A 16,686-nucleotide genomic window follows, 5' to 3' on the forward strand; every position below is an offset into this window, starting at 1 on the left:
CAGGTAATTTCCTGCCACTTGTCCATAAAATGAATGCAGGCAATGAGTTGAATTTTCTGTGGTGCTGAGGGTGAAGCGGTGTGCGGCTGTGACTAGGTGTCTGTACTGGGATGGGGTAATTTCACAAGGCAGTGTAGTCAGCAGGGTTCCAGGTAGAGTCCTGTACCTCGTTAGAAGGAAAACAGTGAGAGGGAGATAGAACCACTTCCTGGTCTCCCAAGAGTCTGTTAAAATGGAACTTTCAGTTTCTTCATGGACATAAAGTGAATTTAAAAAGGTAAGATGGCACTGACTTTCTTCAAGTTTAAATTTTAATAGTCCATTAGCTGTAATTTTTAAAATATTTTTATTCTGAAAACGAATTTTCCACAATAATGCCGTTAGTTCAAAAAAATGAGCTCATTTATCTGGCTTTTCTACAAAGGATAATTGAAACATTTAAGGCAAGATTCACTTATTCATCTCCATTTTAGAATGGAAAGAAAGTAGCAGACTTCAGGTACTGGTTAAGGTTAACAAAATACGGGAAAGCTCCTTTTCTTTTTTTCCTTCTGGTCATTTCCTGTGTAAGAGCTTTACATTACTATGGATGTTTTATATTAAGACACTTTTGTTTCTGACTTGCTTTATAAACCCACTTTAAAATTTAAAGGCACACAATAAAGCTTTATGCATTTATTAAAATATACACATTTTGGTAAATTTTCCCTTAGTTTCTTGATAAATCAATATATTATCAACACCACAGTCATTTAAAAATAAAACACACTTTATAACATATCTGCATATTATTTCTTTCTTCATGACACTACACACCCCATTGTACAGTGCACCAATGGGAATTAGAAACCACAAGACAAACAAACTTTAACAAATACAGCAAGTTCATACCAGGAAAAAAAAAAAAAAAAAAGCAGAGAACACCACCAGAAATTACCATCTGCAAAAAGCAAGTTGTACTTCTCAAGGACCAAACAAAAGTGAAACAAGTTAGTAAAATTTACAAGCTGTATTTATAACTTTGGATATGAATTAAACAGTAACGTTTCCTTTCCACAGTGAGAAAAGCTAGAACGTGAGTCCTGTTGTAGATGGTGTGACTACATGGGATGAGGACTGTAGCTGCTCTTTAAAAGACCTGCAGCCCCTTCTACCAGCCCAGACGGTTGAGGTATTTATGCGCCATTGGAGCATTAACTGTGCCTTTGCTTTGGAAAGTGAGGGATTCTAGGGTAGATTCTAGCCTTCGGAGTGTTAAGGTGAGTGTGGGAAACAAAGCATCGGCAACCGTCAAGATCAATCAATAGGAGATGTGCAAGGAACAGCCTCCTCACCCCAATATTGGAATATCACAGTTCTTCCTAGTCTGCACTTCCACAATTCCCTTTGGCCAGTCATCAATGCCAATGTCAGGAAAACAGGAAAGAAAAGAAAAGAAAAGAAAAAAGCACAGAGGGAGTCCCTAACAAAAAAATGCAGGCTGCCTGTCTCCTAGTTCTAATATAAAGCCATTTTCTTTCCTTATTATACCAAAATGCACGCAGTGTTCTTGTACAGTAGGAAATTACAGTTACACGCTTTCGGAAGACTTTAAGCCCAAAGCTGTCTTTGTGAAAGCCCTGTGTGAATTTTGTAACTCCATGCACAAAGCATGCGGTTTAATGATTTCTAATACTATTTTAGTTGATACTACAAAATATACGTTCACTTTTGATGGGCTTCACAATTTCCGCTAATCCCTTTCGGGCCTTAAATCCTAAAAAACAAAAACAAAAGCAAAGCAAGCAAACAAACGAAAACCCCAAACATTTTCTTAGAGAAGTAGTTTTGGCAAAAGGCAAGTGCCTAGGTATTTCAGAACGATGCCTGAGTCACTGAAGCCGGGCAAGATGACGAAAGCGTTTTGGAAACGAGGTTGCTCCTCAGGGTGAAAAATATTACAACAGCCGCACTTCTAAAAGCTTAGTGAAAACAGAAGTAGACACAGGAATACCAGTTTTGTACACGAAAGGAGCTTTTTGCTACTCATCACCGTTGAAAAATGGAAAGTAAACGCCCGGGTGAAACAGCATCCACCCGGGGTCCCGCGGGCGGCGGCCTGGTGGGGGGGGGGTGCTGCTTCTGCGCCTGCGCGCTGTTTAATGATTGGCTCTGGGACGGCCGCGCCCCCACGGGGGCCAGTTGGCGCCTCGCTCTCTCTGAGGGACCCCAGAGGGCCCTGTGGACAAGCGTGTCCTCCGCGTCAGGGAGGCGTCTGCACGCAGGAGAAACCGGGCCTGCGCGAAAATTCTGGCTAGGAAACTCCTCCTTGACAAGTCGAGCTCTAAACGGCATGAAAACGGAGTGCGAGTTCCATGAGGCGAATTTGGAGCATGTGTTTCCTTTGCTCTGCCCTCCCCGCCAGCGTAAGAAATGAAGGCAGTGCTCCCAGACCCAAGGGCCGCAACCCAGGAGTGGACTGTTAACCGCTGCCCGGACTCGGTGAGTTGACCCTAGCCGTGGCTTCAGACACATTTCCTGATCTCTGACATCTCCACCCAACAAGACGTTCTAATCTGAAATACAGAATTGGTAAACCTGTGGCTGACCCTCAGTGGGCTTCCACTGACATCTTGGTCCTGGTAAAAGCTGGTGGAAAAGGGGACAGCAATTTCCTCCAGTGTTTTAGGCTGATCCTCAGTCTCTTGTAGCTTCTCTGTAACGCGGAGAAGAGGTCTACCTTTGTAAGGTGGACTTCCAAGTGGGATGTAAAGGAGGACAACTTTATCAACCCTTTTCAGGAGAATAAGGGAAAGACATTTCTTTGAAGGAGTTTGTATTCTGTTTCCCAGTAATTAGTGGGTTTGTATCCTGACCCATCCACAGGTTCTAGAGAAGGATGGATCATTAAATTCAACAATTTTTTTCCTGTTTATTAAACAGGCTCATCATGAGCGTTATGTGGACATTTGGTTAGATACTTGTTTGTTACTAAGAACTAGAACTTCACCTAATTTTGTCATTCAATTCCTTTCACTAGTTTTAAATGGGTTTGCACTTAAGTTGAGTAAACCTTGGAGCTGAGGTTTTACTGTTTACATCAGATAGATATAAACTGTTGTTAGGTTTGGTTGTTTAAACTAACTGCTGAAAATTTTAAAGGGGCTGCGAATAAGTGTGTGTCATCTGTCCACGTGTTAAATGACCATACTTCTCGTATGTTATTGATGAAATCAGACAGGACTCAAAGGAAGAATCATACATTGCTTTGATATGGACAATTTTTTCCCCCTTTAATACATTAAGTCTGCTTTGAGTGTGTATGTGATTGACTTCCTCCTTGCCTTTGGCAGATGAAGCCACTGCCCCAGCTTAAAGTCCAGCCTTCCCTGATTCATACTTTCATTTCCTCAATGCCTCCCCACCCAAGGAGAGCCAGCCAGTTTACTTCAACATTCACATCTACCTGTGTGTGAGCCCTGACCTGCTTTCTCAGCAATATTGGCTGTAGTTCTATATATAAATCACTTTGTCAGATGAGCACTCCTGTCAGATGAGCTTCTTGTTTTCCCTTGAAGGAGGCACTGTACAAATTGTTAGTCAGAAGACAGCTATCAGCCACAGCCTACATTTTACTCATGCTAATCTTCCCCTTGGCAAGCCTCTCCCTCATTTCTACCTGGAGAAATTCTGCCTGTTCCACAAGGCTCAACACAAGGGCTGCATTCTCTATAATCTTTCCAGTGGAGGGAGGTCTTTTCCATATTTGAACACCACCCCCACCATGATAACTCCCTCAGCTCGCCTGTCACTTTCACTATTGTTCTTTATTTACGTATCCTATTTCCCCTATTTCTTATGCCACAGCACATAAGCTCTGCACAAAAAGATTGTTAAATAAATATTTCATTTTCCTTTCATCCATCCACCTGTGCATCCCATCTGATCATCAGATACTTACTGAACTTCCTCTATATGCCAGTCACATGTCGTTGGTAAAATCTAGCTCTGAAGCTTATCTGTGGGTTTCAACGATCTATGCTATTGCAGTTCTCTGCCCTCATGGGGAACGACTTGTTTTTATCATGCAGGAATACTTCTTGCTGTCATTACCAACAATTCCTTATTTTTTAAGTTGCCCCCTCATTGGCAAATTTAGCAATGCATAGCAGGGATCTGCATTTGTACACTAAATACACTCCTAGCTTTGTCTTAGCCTTTCTATTTATATTTTTATTTGTCCCAGTTTCCTCACTGAATTCTTTTGTATTATATATATTTTGATAGCCACCTCACATCCTCTTGAAATGAAACAGGGTACTAATAAATAGAATACAGTTTTAAAAAATCAAGTTATTGGCTCCAAACCACAAATCCGCATGATGAAATCTCGCTGAAAGAGCCCTTGCTATAGAGAATTCAATAAAATATAGGTCTTCCTTGGACTCTGTTCAAGGGGCTAAGTTTCTGAGGTAATTGTAGGGTGATCTTTCTTTTAACATAGTCCCACAAATGTGGTCTTAAGACAATTAATTAGGAAACATTAATATAATCATTCTAGTGACGAATGGTATTTGAAAACTGCATTGTGAAATCTGGGACTGTTTCACAGAGGCTGATAAATGTGAGGGAAAAACATATCTATTTATCTTGAAAAACTTTTTCTATCATATTAGCTAATTAAAAAACATTCAGGTCATTGGTGAGTGAGATGACTAATTTACTTTAGGGCAATAAAGAGAGCAAAGCTTAAAAAATATAGAGATGCTGGGGAGTACGTAGCTTAAATGATAGAGCGCATGCTTAACTTGCATGAGGTCCTGGGTTCAATTCCAGTACCTCCTCTGAAAAAAATAAATAAGTAAACCTAATTACCTCCCTTCCAAAAATAAAATAAAATAAAACTAAGTTATTTTAAAAATATAGAGATGCTATTTGAGAGAAATGACTCCAAAAATGAGAGTAGTTAGTAGAGAGGATCTTCATGAAATTAATACCAGTAGGGTTAACCAAAGCATGTGTTCTCTCTTCTTGGGCTACAGAAACCGCATACCTCTCCCACCAGACAATTGTTACTCTAATACCTGCACCTCACTAGTGAAAGGAAGCTCTTTCACTCACGTTAAGATTTTGTTATTTTGCATTCATCTTTCCCTTTGAACACTTTTAATGAATATAGCCCCACCCCATCTATCTGAATGTATCTCAAGTTTAACAGATTGTATTTAAACTAGGCAGATTTGTAGAGTCCTAAGACCAGTTCAGAACTTTGTTTTTACAAAAATTGCTGATAACTAATTCAGTCCCCAAGAATATATTTCACACACCAGGCGCTGTATCTTTATGGTTAAGTTTAGGGAAGAGAAAACACGCCATTGCCAAGCATTACATTAAAATGACAAAATGACCTCAGGAAACCAGAGTTCTTAACAGCTGATACAGTGGAAGGCTTGGTTGTTTTATCTACATTCAACATCGTGGGGCTGTGAGCCTCCAGGGTTTAAATGTTACATTTCTTTTTATTCGCATCACTTAGGACTTGGTACATTCTTGATCAGTGTTAGTTTCATAAAAAAAAGTTTGCCTCCTCTATAATTCCAAAGCATGCCAAGATGGTACAAACTTCAACCTTTAAGAAAGAATAGACTTAAACATTAGTTGATCTCCTGGAAAATTTTTCGGATAATGCTAGATCCAGTAGACAGAGAGAGCAAAGATTCTGCTATTTTGATCCCCTTTTAGGAAATTCTCATAAATATTTTAGCTTGATCCAAATTGTTCCTTCACATACATGCGTACACATCTCAGGGCAGTGTTGGAATCCCTGTAACCGAAGACTATAATGCACAGACCATATGTTTTTTCTTGTTGCAGATTTTCTCTTCTGACTTGTTTCTGAGAAAATACGTGTAGGTATTTGGCCCAAATTTAGACCTTACCAGGTAGATTTTTCTCTGGATTTCAGTGAAACTGCTCTGGGAAATAGTAGGAAAGATACATGTCTAAAAGAGAGCTACTCCAGGGAAACAAAGTTCAGAAGTGAAATGCGATCTCATGGAATGCAATTACCTAAGTAGCTGTGCTTCAACAGTTTTGTTTTCAGAGTAGCACCCACCTATCAAGTGGTTGCTTTATCTCAAAAAAAATACAGAATGTATAATTTTAGAAATCTGCAATAGAATTTGCAATGTGATCTCAGTGGCTGGGTCACTTCTCCTTGTAAAATTTTATATCTGATCATAGAACAAACAGCCTACTTCTTCAAGGCATATTAGTGCCATGAAATCGTGCTCCCACTTTGCCCTCTTCATCGTATCAGCAGGAGCTTAGAGTCTGGGATAAGAGAAGGCATGACAGAGCGTTAATTTCTGCCAGTGCCCTTCTGGTCTTCACTGTAAGAGATGGTTATTTAGTTTTTTTCTGGGCATTTAGGTAGAGCTTTGATGGTGCTTCTTACCATATTATTGGGTCTGCATGACTGCTTTACAGTGAGTCTGAAATCTTTAGGGTCCTGGTCTCAGAGTCCCTGACCTTTGCCACATCCTAAAGTTCTGGTTTGGAGACCTGTGAGAACCTTGGCGCATAAAAAGAAGTATGCATCTCATTTAATTTGTTTTTGTGAGATTTCAGGACAAAATGTTGCCTGCTGAGCTGAGGAAGTGCCAAATGCCACCTGACTTTGGGGAATGACTCTCAGCCTAGCATGCTGAGAATAGAGCTGTGCCCTCATGGTCTCAGGTGGTTGAAATGCTGCCTTGTGCCCACCCCCCCCCCCACCTGCTTCGGCACATCTCCAGGAGGAGCTGCAGCCTCAGTGTGGCCCAAGACCCTGCTTCTTGGGGTCATAGTAAGAAGTCAAAAAGATTCAACCAGCAAAGCAAAGGCCTGGGAAACATTTGCTGCCATCAGCTCTGATGGTTGCACCTAAGATAGAATTTCTTGTAGCTTCTTGTTTAATTTTTTTTTAACAAGGGGACCAGTACGGGACCCTGGTTAAACCCTTCGACAGAGCTATCCTGAAGAGCAGAGGTGGCAAATGACAGGCTATGACTGGGGACTAACTTTGGGGAAGGCTGGATTTTTGAAATGAGAGCCCAAGAAGTTTCCACCTTCTAGCCCCAGGTTAAGTTACTAAAAATAAATCACCATCATTTCTACACATTTCTTGCATGTTCACTCCTACTCTGGAGAGTAATCTAACTCATCGTTTGCAATCAGGGCCTCTGAGTTCTGTTTGTGTTTGCTTTTGCTCTTCGCTTTGCTACTTGTCCGGGTGTTTGCCTGCGCATCTGACATTTGCTGGTAATAGAAGCCTTTGTCTTCCGCTGGCCCGCCCCAGTTCTCCTGGCTCTCGCCCTCTGTGGCGTAGGAGAAACCCTCCTCCACCGAGAAGGGGTCGTCCACGTCGTAGCGCTGGTACGTGCTTTGGTGCAGGGCTGCTTCTCGGGCGCTGATTTCCAGGGTGCTGTTCCAGATGCCGTATCCAAAATAAATGAGCATACCTGCAGCGAGGGAGGGGGAGGCACAGGTGAATAAGCAGTTGCTTTGGGATCCATGGGACAAGCAGGGAGATCACTCTTGATGGTGAATGCAGAGCTGGTGGTGGATGTGTTTTCTTTGGTCTACAGTGTTTTGAAAAGACTCAAATTAGATGCCATTTAAAAATTGGGAGATCTTGCGTTAAGCAACCCATATTTACAGCTTCCCCTAAAAAAGTCAGAAGGTCTGACAACACTGCACCCACATTCCTATCTGGAGACTTTTGGCTGGAGGTGAGAACTGGCTGCCTCTTTAGACAGGATATGGGCTCTTGAGGTCTCTTCTGTCCCCACCTCCTATTTGACATCCAGCTCACTATACTCACGTAGGTGCCAGACAGGAATTTGCATTTTCTACACTGGGTTAAATAGTTATGGGTCACTGACAGTGTATTCCCAACCTTCTCATAGCATTTTATTATCCCACACCTCTACTTAGGGACTCCATCTTTTATTTCACCACTTAGAAACATGCATATATTGCCCTACAATTTACTTTGCCATTTTTTACTTACCAGTGTCATAATACATAACTGCTGTTCAGAGCTGTCCACTTTCTTTTGTGGACTTTCAGAGTGTCTAGTGCATGTTACTGTTATGGCCCTTAGAACATCTAGTGTGTGATTCTATCTTATAGACTGCAGAAAATTGGCACTTAACGTTTGTTGAATGAATGAATGAGAACTCCTGATGAGCATGAAAAGTCCAGTGCAGCCGCCTTGTTTTGATGTCATTCCCAGCAAAGGAAAGAAACCTGCCTGCCTAGTTAAATATATCGCATTAATGTAGACCAATATTCCATTTCTATTAGAATTTTTAGGAAAAAAATGAGAATAGTTTGAGACCCCATTTTCTACCTTGAAAAGCCCATGAAGGCTCAGGGCCTGGAACACTGAGAACTCAGGGCCTCGAACACAGAACCGTAGCCTTGGAGGCCAGGAGACATGAGGGTTAAGAGTGAGCTCTGGGTTTAAATCCTGCCTCCACCTCTATGAGCTGTGTAACCCTGGACCAGCTACTGAGCCTCTTTGTGCCTCAGCTTTCTCTTCTATGAAACCATGAGAGTATTGTACCTATACCATGGGTTTGCTGTGAGGAGGAAATGAGATAAGCAGTGGTTCTCAACCTAGCTGCACCTGGAAGGTCACCTGGGAAGTTTTGGAACAATCCTGATACCTGAGCCTCCTGCCTGGAGAGTCTGATTTAATTACTCTGCAGTGTGACCCAAACATAGGCATTTTTAAAGCTTCACAGGTGACTACAGTGGTCAGCCAAGGCTGAGAATCCCTGAGATCAGGAACGTTAAATCTCTTGATGCATGTGCTCTACCGCCAACTCTGGCCATATTGTGGCCGGGCCCCTGGGGGCCCCTGGGTTACGCACCCTCCTTCCACGCCCCGATGTCCTCTTGGGTGGCTCTAGTCTCTTTGACTTTGCAAACCTTGCGGGCATCTGCCGGGCTGTTCGCTTAGAACCACAAGGTGAAGCTTGCTTTCTGCTCTGGTGCTTGAGGGATCCTGCTCCCTTTTGAATGTGAAGTGTGTCTTTTTAAGCTTGGATTTCTCCCTCCTTGTCTCAAATGACTCTCTCCCCTCCCCCTTCCCCCTGTGAAATCAACTTTCCAGGAGCCAAAGTAAGCAGAGATTTATAGTTCTAATTGGTAGTAAATCCTGGAGTTAATCATTTGCAGATGTAGCTATTACTTCTCAAATAGCAACTTCATTTTTCTGACTATAGATCTACTCTTTCTTGTCTGGGGGTGGGGAGTGGCCACAGCGCATAGTTATTATCCTTGTATAGAACAAGGCACCAAATTAAGGTCTCTTCTAAAAGGTCCAGTATGCTGCTTCTTGGAGAATGTCTCTGTTGGAAGCACATTTGAGATCTGAGAATAAATTTCAGAAGACCAAGTTTATCATCAGGCACACACCTCCATTTGCCCAGGTTTTCTTTCTTGCTGGCTTTTCTCCTAGACATCCAGGCAGGTGCCAAAGCTTGCCTTCTCTTCCTGCTTGGTATCTATTATATCAATTCTTTCCTCTTTGATCTCCTTCTCAGACCCTATTTATAAGACTTACTTCCCTACTAAGCTTAATACCATTTTCTTCTTTCCCCCTTGTCCCTAACTTCTCTCCTCTGTACTACACAGGTCATCATTCAAGCACTGCTTTGACGTCTGTTCTGACAAACCTTCCTCTGCCCCGACCAGGTATTGGGGTATCAGGTAGATTGATTTATGGGAATTCTCTGAGAGCCTTTGGTGTGATTATGCATAAAATAATTGCTATTTAGAGCTGGAAAAGAGCCTCTGTCATTTATCTATCTGACTACCTTCATTTTACAGAAGAAGAAATGGAAGCTGGGAAAGACTAAGTCACTTGAGTGGCTCTGAGAAGGGCAACCCCAGCATTCCGTGTGGACAGAGGAAAGGCTCTAGCACGTCCAACCTTCCACCGCGCCCCCGCCCCGGCTGGGCCATGAACTGTGCCTAGTGCAGTAAATATTCAGTATGAGGTTAGGTCTTATTTTTGGAGTGGCTGGGCCTGAAAGGAACACGAGTATGTGTGTGTGTGTGTGTATGTGTGTATATGTGTCTGTGCACAAATGTGTCGACTGTGATTACTTTGGGAAAGCAGTCCATGGAAAACTGCCACATAAATATTTATGGGCGTTTTAATGTTTGCTCTGAGCCCCCTACAGTTTCAAAGGTGTGTTATTCTGTCTTCAAAAATGCATTTCAAATATGAGTGCTATGAGCCAAGGAGGAACTGTGTGCCTGCAGCCCGACAGAACGGGTCGCTGGCCAGACAAACGCAGCTCCTGGGTCTTGACATCCTGTCTGCCTTCATCCCTCTTGCTGGCCTTTGAGTCAACTCAGGAAAGTGGTGTGTGGTAGAGAAGAATTGGAGACAAGGAAAAATGGAAGGGGAACAAATGAAGGGAGGGAGGGAAGCAGAGGAGAGAGAGAGAAGAGAGACAAACATGTATTACCATCTGTCACACATCAACAAGGGCTTTGTGTCAGAGGAGTAAACAGAGCCGCTAAAAGCCTGCTGTGTAGAAGCAGGGTGTTTTGTTTCTGCTACTTTTTTCAGTTGGCTTAGAGAACTAGCATGAGGTAGTTTCTGAAAAATCTGTGGGGATTCTGGGAATCCTGAATCATCTGAACTAGACTTCACCCAGCGCCTCTGGTGCTGAGGTCCTAGGATGATGCATCACATCATTATGTCGTACCTTTCTCCCAAAATGTTCTGCAAATGTTATTTTGTTTAGACTCCTCCTAGCCTGTTTGGGAATGGTGTGTGTGTGTGTTGGGGGTGGGGGAGGTTATGATTATATGCATTACACAGGCAGGAAACTTGGGGCACAGGACAAAATACAGAATTTTCCACAGCTGCAGTTAAAACCCTTCTGGGTCCCTCCATGTCCTAATCCAGGGTACTTCCAGCTGTTATTTCTCCCATCTACCAGGGGTGGCTGTGAGGTAGAGATTGATCAGAAACAATTTTGCTTGAATTTACTTTTGAAGAATTCAAAACTTACAGAGGTGGAGAGACTTGAATAAAGAAGGCCCTCTACTCATCACTCGCCCCCTCCCCTGCCCCTTTCTCTTTAGCTCATTTTGAAATAAATCCCTTGCATCCTGTTTCATCTGTAAATATTTTAGTATCTAACTCTAAAGTAGACCCCTTTAAAAAACTTAGTATCATTATCACATCTAAAAACAAATAATGATTCCTTAATATCATCTGCTATCCAGCAGCATTAAAATTTCCCTGAATTTTATACAGGTGGAGATAAACTCTTCACCTTTTGAGGCTATACACTTATTCCAGTGATGCTATCATTGCTTGAAATAGTTTTTGGACCCTGTATTTAGGTTGTTGCTGGGATTGGCACCATATCTTTTGTAAACCTTTACAGATGGTAAAGTTTTATCTTTTGAGAGTGGACTTACTTTTGGCATAAGCCAGAAGTCAAGAATAAGCCTCAAGAATAAGATGGCTAATTGGTAAATAATATTATTTATTCTATTTGATTATTTAATTCTCCTATTCCTTAAAAACTTAGATCTACTGTTTTGTAGTTACACATCTGATGTTTGAAAAACTTAAAGTCAAGTATGATGTTAAAAATCAAACAGGAATCAGCTTTTGTGCTGAGCTGGGTCATGGAGGCCCCCCTGCTGGACTGGAGTGATTTTTTTAGTTGATGGATCATGAACAGTAGGGGACACTCAAGGCAGCAACTAGTTAGCAGCAGGCACAGAAGTGTTTCAATATTTTAACAACCAACACTGCTTGACTGGGCACCTGCTAATGGCCATGAGTCACGTGAGAGGCTGTTTGCGTTGAAGGGAAATATTCAAAGGGAGGCCCTGGCTTCTTTTCCAGGCCAAAGTTCTTCAGTGGAGAATGTGCCTGTGAGAGGTTTGGGTTAGATAAGATGAAGAATCATGCCTTCAGCAATTGAATGGGTTTTCTTTATGTGACAGAACACCTTGTGATTGGAAAGCCCTTTATAGAAACGCACTTTCTCGTCCATCATCCCAGAGAAGTTAAGAACTGCACCATACACCAGTGATAAAAATGGCACTGGAACTCACATCTCTGGAGTCTGGATGGAGGGCTGCTCCCATCCCACCCAGTGGCCTCCGGGGAGGGTTTAAGGTTGCCAAGCTGCCTTCAGTGCCAGGCACCCCAGCATCAGCTGGAAAAATGCCTGCTTATTCCCCCAGTGTTGGTGCATCCTGTGCAAATTAAGCAAAAGACCTCAAACCTATAAGTGAGAGGGGTAGGGTAGTGGGCCCTCTAGATCATATGGGAAAAATCCTAGAATAAAAATTCAGTTTGGAAAAGAGGCTGAGTGACCTGGTGCTTGACAAATTTCCAACCCTGCAGGCACAAGCTCAGGTTGTGAAGCAGGTTCCTGATCTCTGGAGTCCCCCAGGAGCTTTCTGTCCTCTGCCCGTGGCTCCACGCTCAGGGCAGCTGGGCCAGAAGAGGTGGGCCACCTGACCTCCGGCTGGGTGGAGCTGTCTCTTCCTGGGGCGTGCTTTCCAGCAGGAAGCCCTGCCCGCTGCAGATAACTGAGGCACTTTGTTATGTCCAGAGGTTTTTTTAAATTTATTTTTTATTTTTACTACTCTGGGATCAACTTTCCAAAACAGACACTTGCTTATGCAGAAATGAAGACTGGACGGTAATGAGAAGGTAGCCTCCCATCCAGCACAATCCCCACCAACTCCCACTCTGCTGGTTATTTTTTAAATACCACCACAAGCCCTGTTGATTGTAATAACATTAAGGTTTGTTTAATACGGCGTGGCCAGGAAGAGCAGGCTCAGGATGGAATGGGGACCAGGGGAGCTTCTTTCCTGGCCCTGCAGCTGATCTAACATAAAGTCACCTTCTCTATGCCTCAGTTTCCCATCTGCAAAATGGACCTGGCGACCCTTATTTTATTTGAGGAGTATAATGCCTGTAAGACAGAATGCAGTCCTGTTAAAGAATATGAAAAAGTCCAGCAATCCAAGCTAGCAATCCCACTTCTAGCTCAACAGAAGCCCAAGGGTAATGTGTTTGCGTGTCCACCAAAAACATGTACAAGAATGCTGATAGCTGCTCTGTTCGTACTGGACACATGCTAAATGTCCATGGACACCAGAATGGATAAATCCACTGTGGTACATTGACACAGCGGAAGGCTAGACCACAAGGAGAATGAAGAAACTAAAACTACAAGCACAATATGGGTGAATCTCGCAGAGGTAATGTTGAGGGCAGGAAGCCCATAGCCCACTCTTTCCTGGCTTTTCTCTTCTGGGTGCACCACACATGCCTGCTCCAGGGCGTTCACTGTGATGTGCCCCTTTTCCTTCTCAGCTGCCACTGGGTGCAGGGCCATGGGTCACTCTGCCCCCTCCTCCCCAGGCATCTTCCTGTCTAGCCCAGCACCCTGCCAGCCTGCAGCCTCCACAGGGTTCACTGACATCCCCCCTCCTTCTTGGAATCACCCTGACCCTGTTGCCACCCTCATCCTGGCCTCCATGATTTTTCTGAGTGTGACTTTGATGTTGAACCTGCCAATTGTTTTCTCGTCTCCTAAAAGGAGAATTTCACACTTAGGTACGGAACATGTCTTGGTGCCCTCTCCAGTCTCAATTCATGGCCCCCTTCTCTCCCTCCTCTTCCTATCATCACAATGGCTGTTTTGAGTCAATTTCCAATAGGATTTCAGATGAGCACTCAGGCATAGACCATAAAGTGTGCCTTCTCTGTGGGATATTTATGTTTTGGTGTAGGATTTATGAGATCCATTGCCCAAATCACAAGTCCTATCTGTCCTCTAAAGCTATAGACAAGAATTTGTTTTCCTCAAGGGACTGAAAAAATTCCGATGAAAACTTGGCAGCACCCAAGGTAAGGGTGCCTGTGAGCTGGTCTAAATGATGGTTAATTTACAGTAAAGGCCCACAGGGACCAGTAGACCTGGCAGATGACTGGAAAACACCATCGTGAAGTATTCTCACTGGTCCCTGCTAGTTTCATATTCCCTGAGACTCTGCCCAACCCGTTGAGGTGTTCTTTTACAAAACTGCATCATCTAAGAGAAGGAAATGAAGGCTGCTTTGTGCTCATTTTGTTGGGATTATTAAACATTTGGTATTTGTGTTATTTCTCTTGTTTGAAGGAAGAGAAACAAGTGCTGGGTAGTCTTGTTGGGACTGTGCCTCGTTTTACTCTGTGAGTTGTGCTCTTCTGAAGGTCAAGAGCTTAGCAAAACATTGTTACAAAAATGCTGTAATTAAGATTCATTTAGAGGAGGTTGGGGGGAAATGTGTCTTAGAAGATTATAAAGTTATGACTCAGTCTAACCATGTAAATCTTAACAAAAAAGTAGCTGGTGTTTCACAAAAAGCTCCATTTAGAAATCTACTGTTCTCCCCAGAAAATTTATGTTATAAATAGATTAAAAAGAAAAACCTGACATTTTGGAAGCTCAGAAGTATAGTGATGGGATATTTATTCTATAAGATTATCAAAGATTTTGTAAGCTAATTTGGAGTTGTGGGGTGGATGTATTTTATATATGCCAAAATAGGGAGTTTTGTGGTTAAATTATCTGCCCTGCTTGCTAATATCTTCTTATTCTTCTCTCTAGATCAGTGGCTGTCAAGTTTGAGCAAGCATCAGAATTACCCGGAGGGCTTGTTAGAACCTAAATTGCCCCCGGGGATTCTGATTCTGTCTGTAGTTCTGAAATTGTCTTTCTAACTGTTTCCATGTAATATTGATGCTGCTGGTCTGGGACCACAGTTTGAGAACCACCATTCTATATCATTGTAAATCTGGCTGCTCATTAAAATTACTTAGGGGAGCTTTCAAACTACCCAGTGCTTGGCCATGCCAGATAAATTGAACCAGGATGTCTCTCTTGGGGAATACTGGGCAGAGAACGTTTCAGAAGCAACTCAGGTAATGCTGATGTGTAGTCAGGGTTGAGAATCTTTATTCCAGCAAAACTGACCCCTACACCAAAGATCGTGATACCAGAGCAGTTAGCAGCTGGCGGCGGGGTGCTTGTTGAACTGCAGGCTCCGGTGCCCTCTGTCTGGCCAGCTCAGGCTGCAGGGTGGCGTGCTCCCATGTCAGGGAGTATCAGTTTCTGTATCAGAGCCAGTTTGAAGTCTGTGCTATCGGCAAGATTACAAAAGGTTCTCTGGGAGTTTTCTTCTGCCTGATAACTGGGAAAGCAGCCTGAGTCAGAACAGGTTCACACTGTACTTTGGCATGTGATAGCTAGTCTGGGGGACAATGAATCATTTTAGATTTTTAAAGAAAGGCAGGAAATAAATAGTTTTTATTGCTTTCCCCGATACTTTCTTATTTAATCCCCAAACAGCAACCAGATCAAGGCTAGTAGAATTATCTGCATTTTTACAGATGAGTTCACTTAACTAAGGAGAACTTCCCAAGGTCACAGGGAAGTGGCAGAGCTGTGATTTGAGCTTGGGGCTGTCTGACTCCAAAGGCAAGGGCCCCTGCCACGTCACCACTTTTGCAAAATTCATCTCGTGCTCCAGAAACATAGATATTATGCAAGACTGACTACATAGTTTTTGAGTCCCAGTGTAAAAGGAAACCATGGGGCTTCTTGTTAAAAAACTGTTGGGGATTCACGAAGACAGCACCAGAGCATCAGACCAGATGTGAGGCCCTGTGTGACTGCACAGGTCATCCACCCGTGAAGCCAGCTCTGATGTTATGTGTTAATCTGCACAGACTACATATCAAACACTCTGAGCAAATAGGAAGATCTGCTCAGAGGCACTCTGGTGGGAAGGTAGGAGCCCCAGGTCTGAGCCTGGAGCTTCTGGATTGTAGTAATAGCCCTGTGCATAACTTTGTGTTATTCCTGTTGACCTTGAGCATGGTACTTAACCTCTTGGAGGTCCAGTTTACTTATCTATAAAATTGAGAGAGGGAGAAGTGAGGAAGTGGTGGACCATGTCAGTGTTTCTCAAACTCTGATATATTTCATTTTTATACCACATTTTTAGTACAGTTGCTGTGATCGTGGACTCTGGACCACACCACCTGAATTCTAATTTGGTTTTGCTATATTCTAACTGTGTAGCCTCAGTCAAGGGCCTCAGTTTCTTCATCTGTAAAATGGAGATGGTTGTGAGGGTTAAATAAGTTAATACATGCAAAGCCCTTGGAATGATGGCTGCTATATAATGAGTGCTATAGTGTTAATGATTACTTTGACTCATATGGCACCTGTACTAGCACTAATATTTTTTCTTTAATTTGATTCACTTTTAAAATTTAAAAATAATTGCTAGATTCATGTGAGTGTGCATATTTTTCTAGTATATGTGAAAGGGTATAATAACTATATTTTAAAAAGTTCATTCATATACTGTCTCAAATCAGTCCAGATACTAACAATGGAATGGTCACCACCCTGTGGGTAACATTGTGCTAGGTGCTGAAGGCTTCTTCTAGTCTAAATAGTCCAGGAGCAGATGAATAAATGCATGTGTATTTGTATCTGTGCCTTCATTCATTTGACAAATACATGACTCTAATATTTCCAATCACTTCATTTTCTACCCATAGAGGAATATTCCTATTGTTTAGCTTCTTGTTCCAGTGAAAAA

At 42.7% G+C, this 16,686-nt stretch overlaps 1 protein-coding gene across 1 annotated transcript in view; it reads right to left on the reverse strand.

Annotated features, from left to right (window-relative positions):
* Nucleotides 1-6,946: 6,946 nt before the first annotated feature.
* SLC7A14 (solute carrier family 7 member 14) overlaps nucleotides 6,947-16,686 on the reverse strand; it is a 98,865-nt gene continuing 89,125 nt past the window's right edge. Inside the window, exon 8 of the mRNA XM_010976301.3 lies at nucleotides 6,947-7,481. Coding sequence (XP_010974603.2) covers nucleotides 7,159-7,481 — 323 coding nt within the window. The 3' untranslated portion in view covers nucleotides 6,947-7,158. The remainder of the gene's footprint in view (nucleotides 7,482-16,686) is intronic.

This window comes from Camelus dromedarius, chromosome 2 (assembly GCF_036321535.1).
Source record: "Camelus dromedarius isolate mCamDro1 chromosome 2, mCamDro1.pat, whole genome shotgun sequence".
Classification (NCBI taxonomy): Eukaryota; Metazoa; Chordata; class Mammalia; order Artiodactyla; family Camelidae; genus Camelus; species Camelus dromedarius.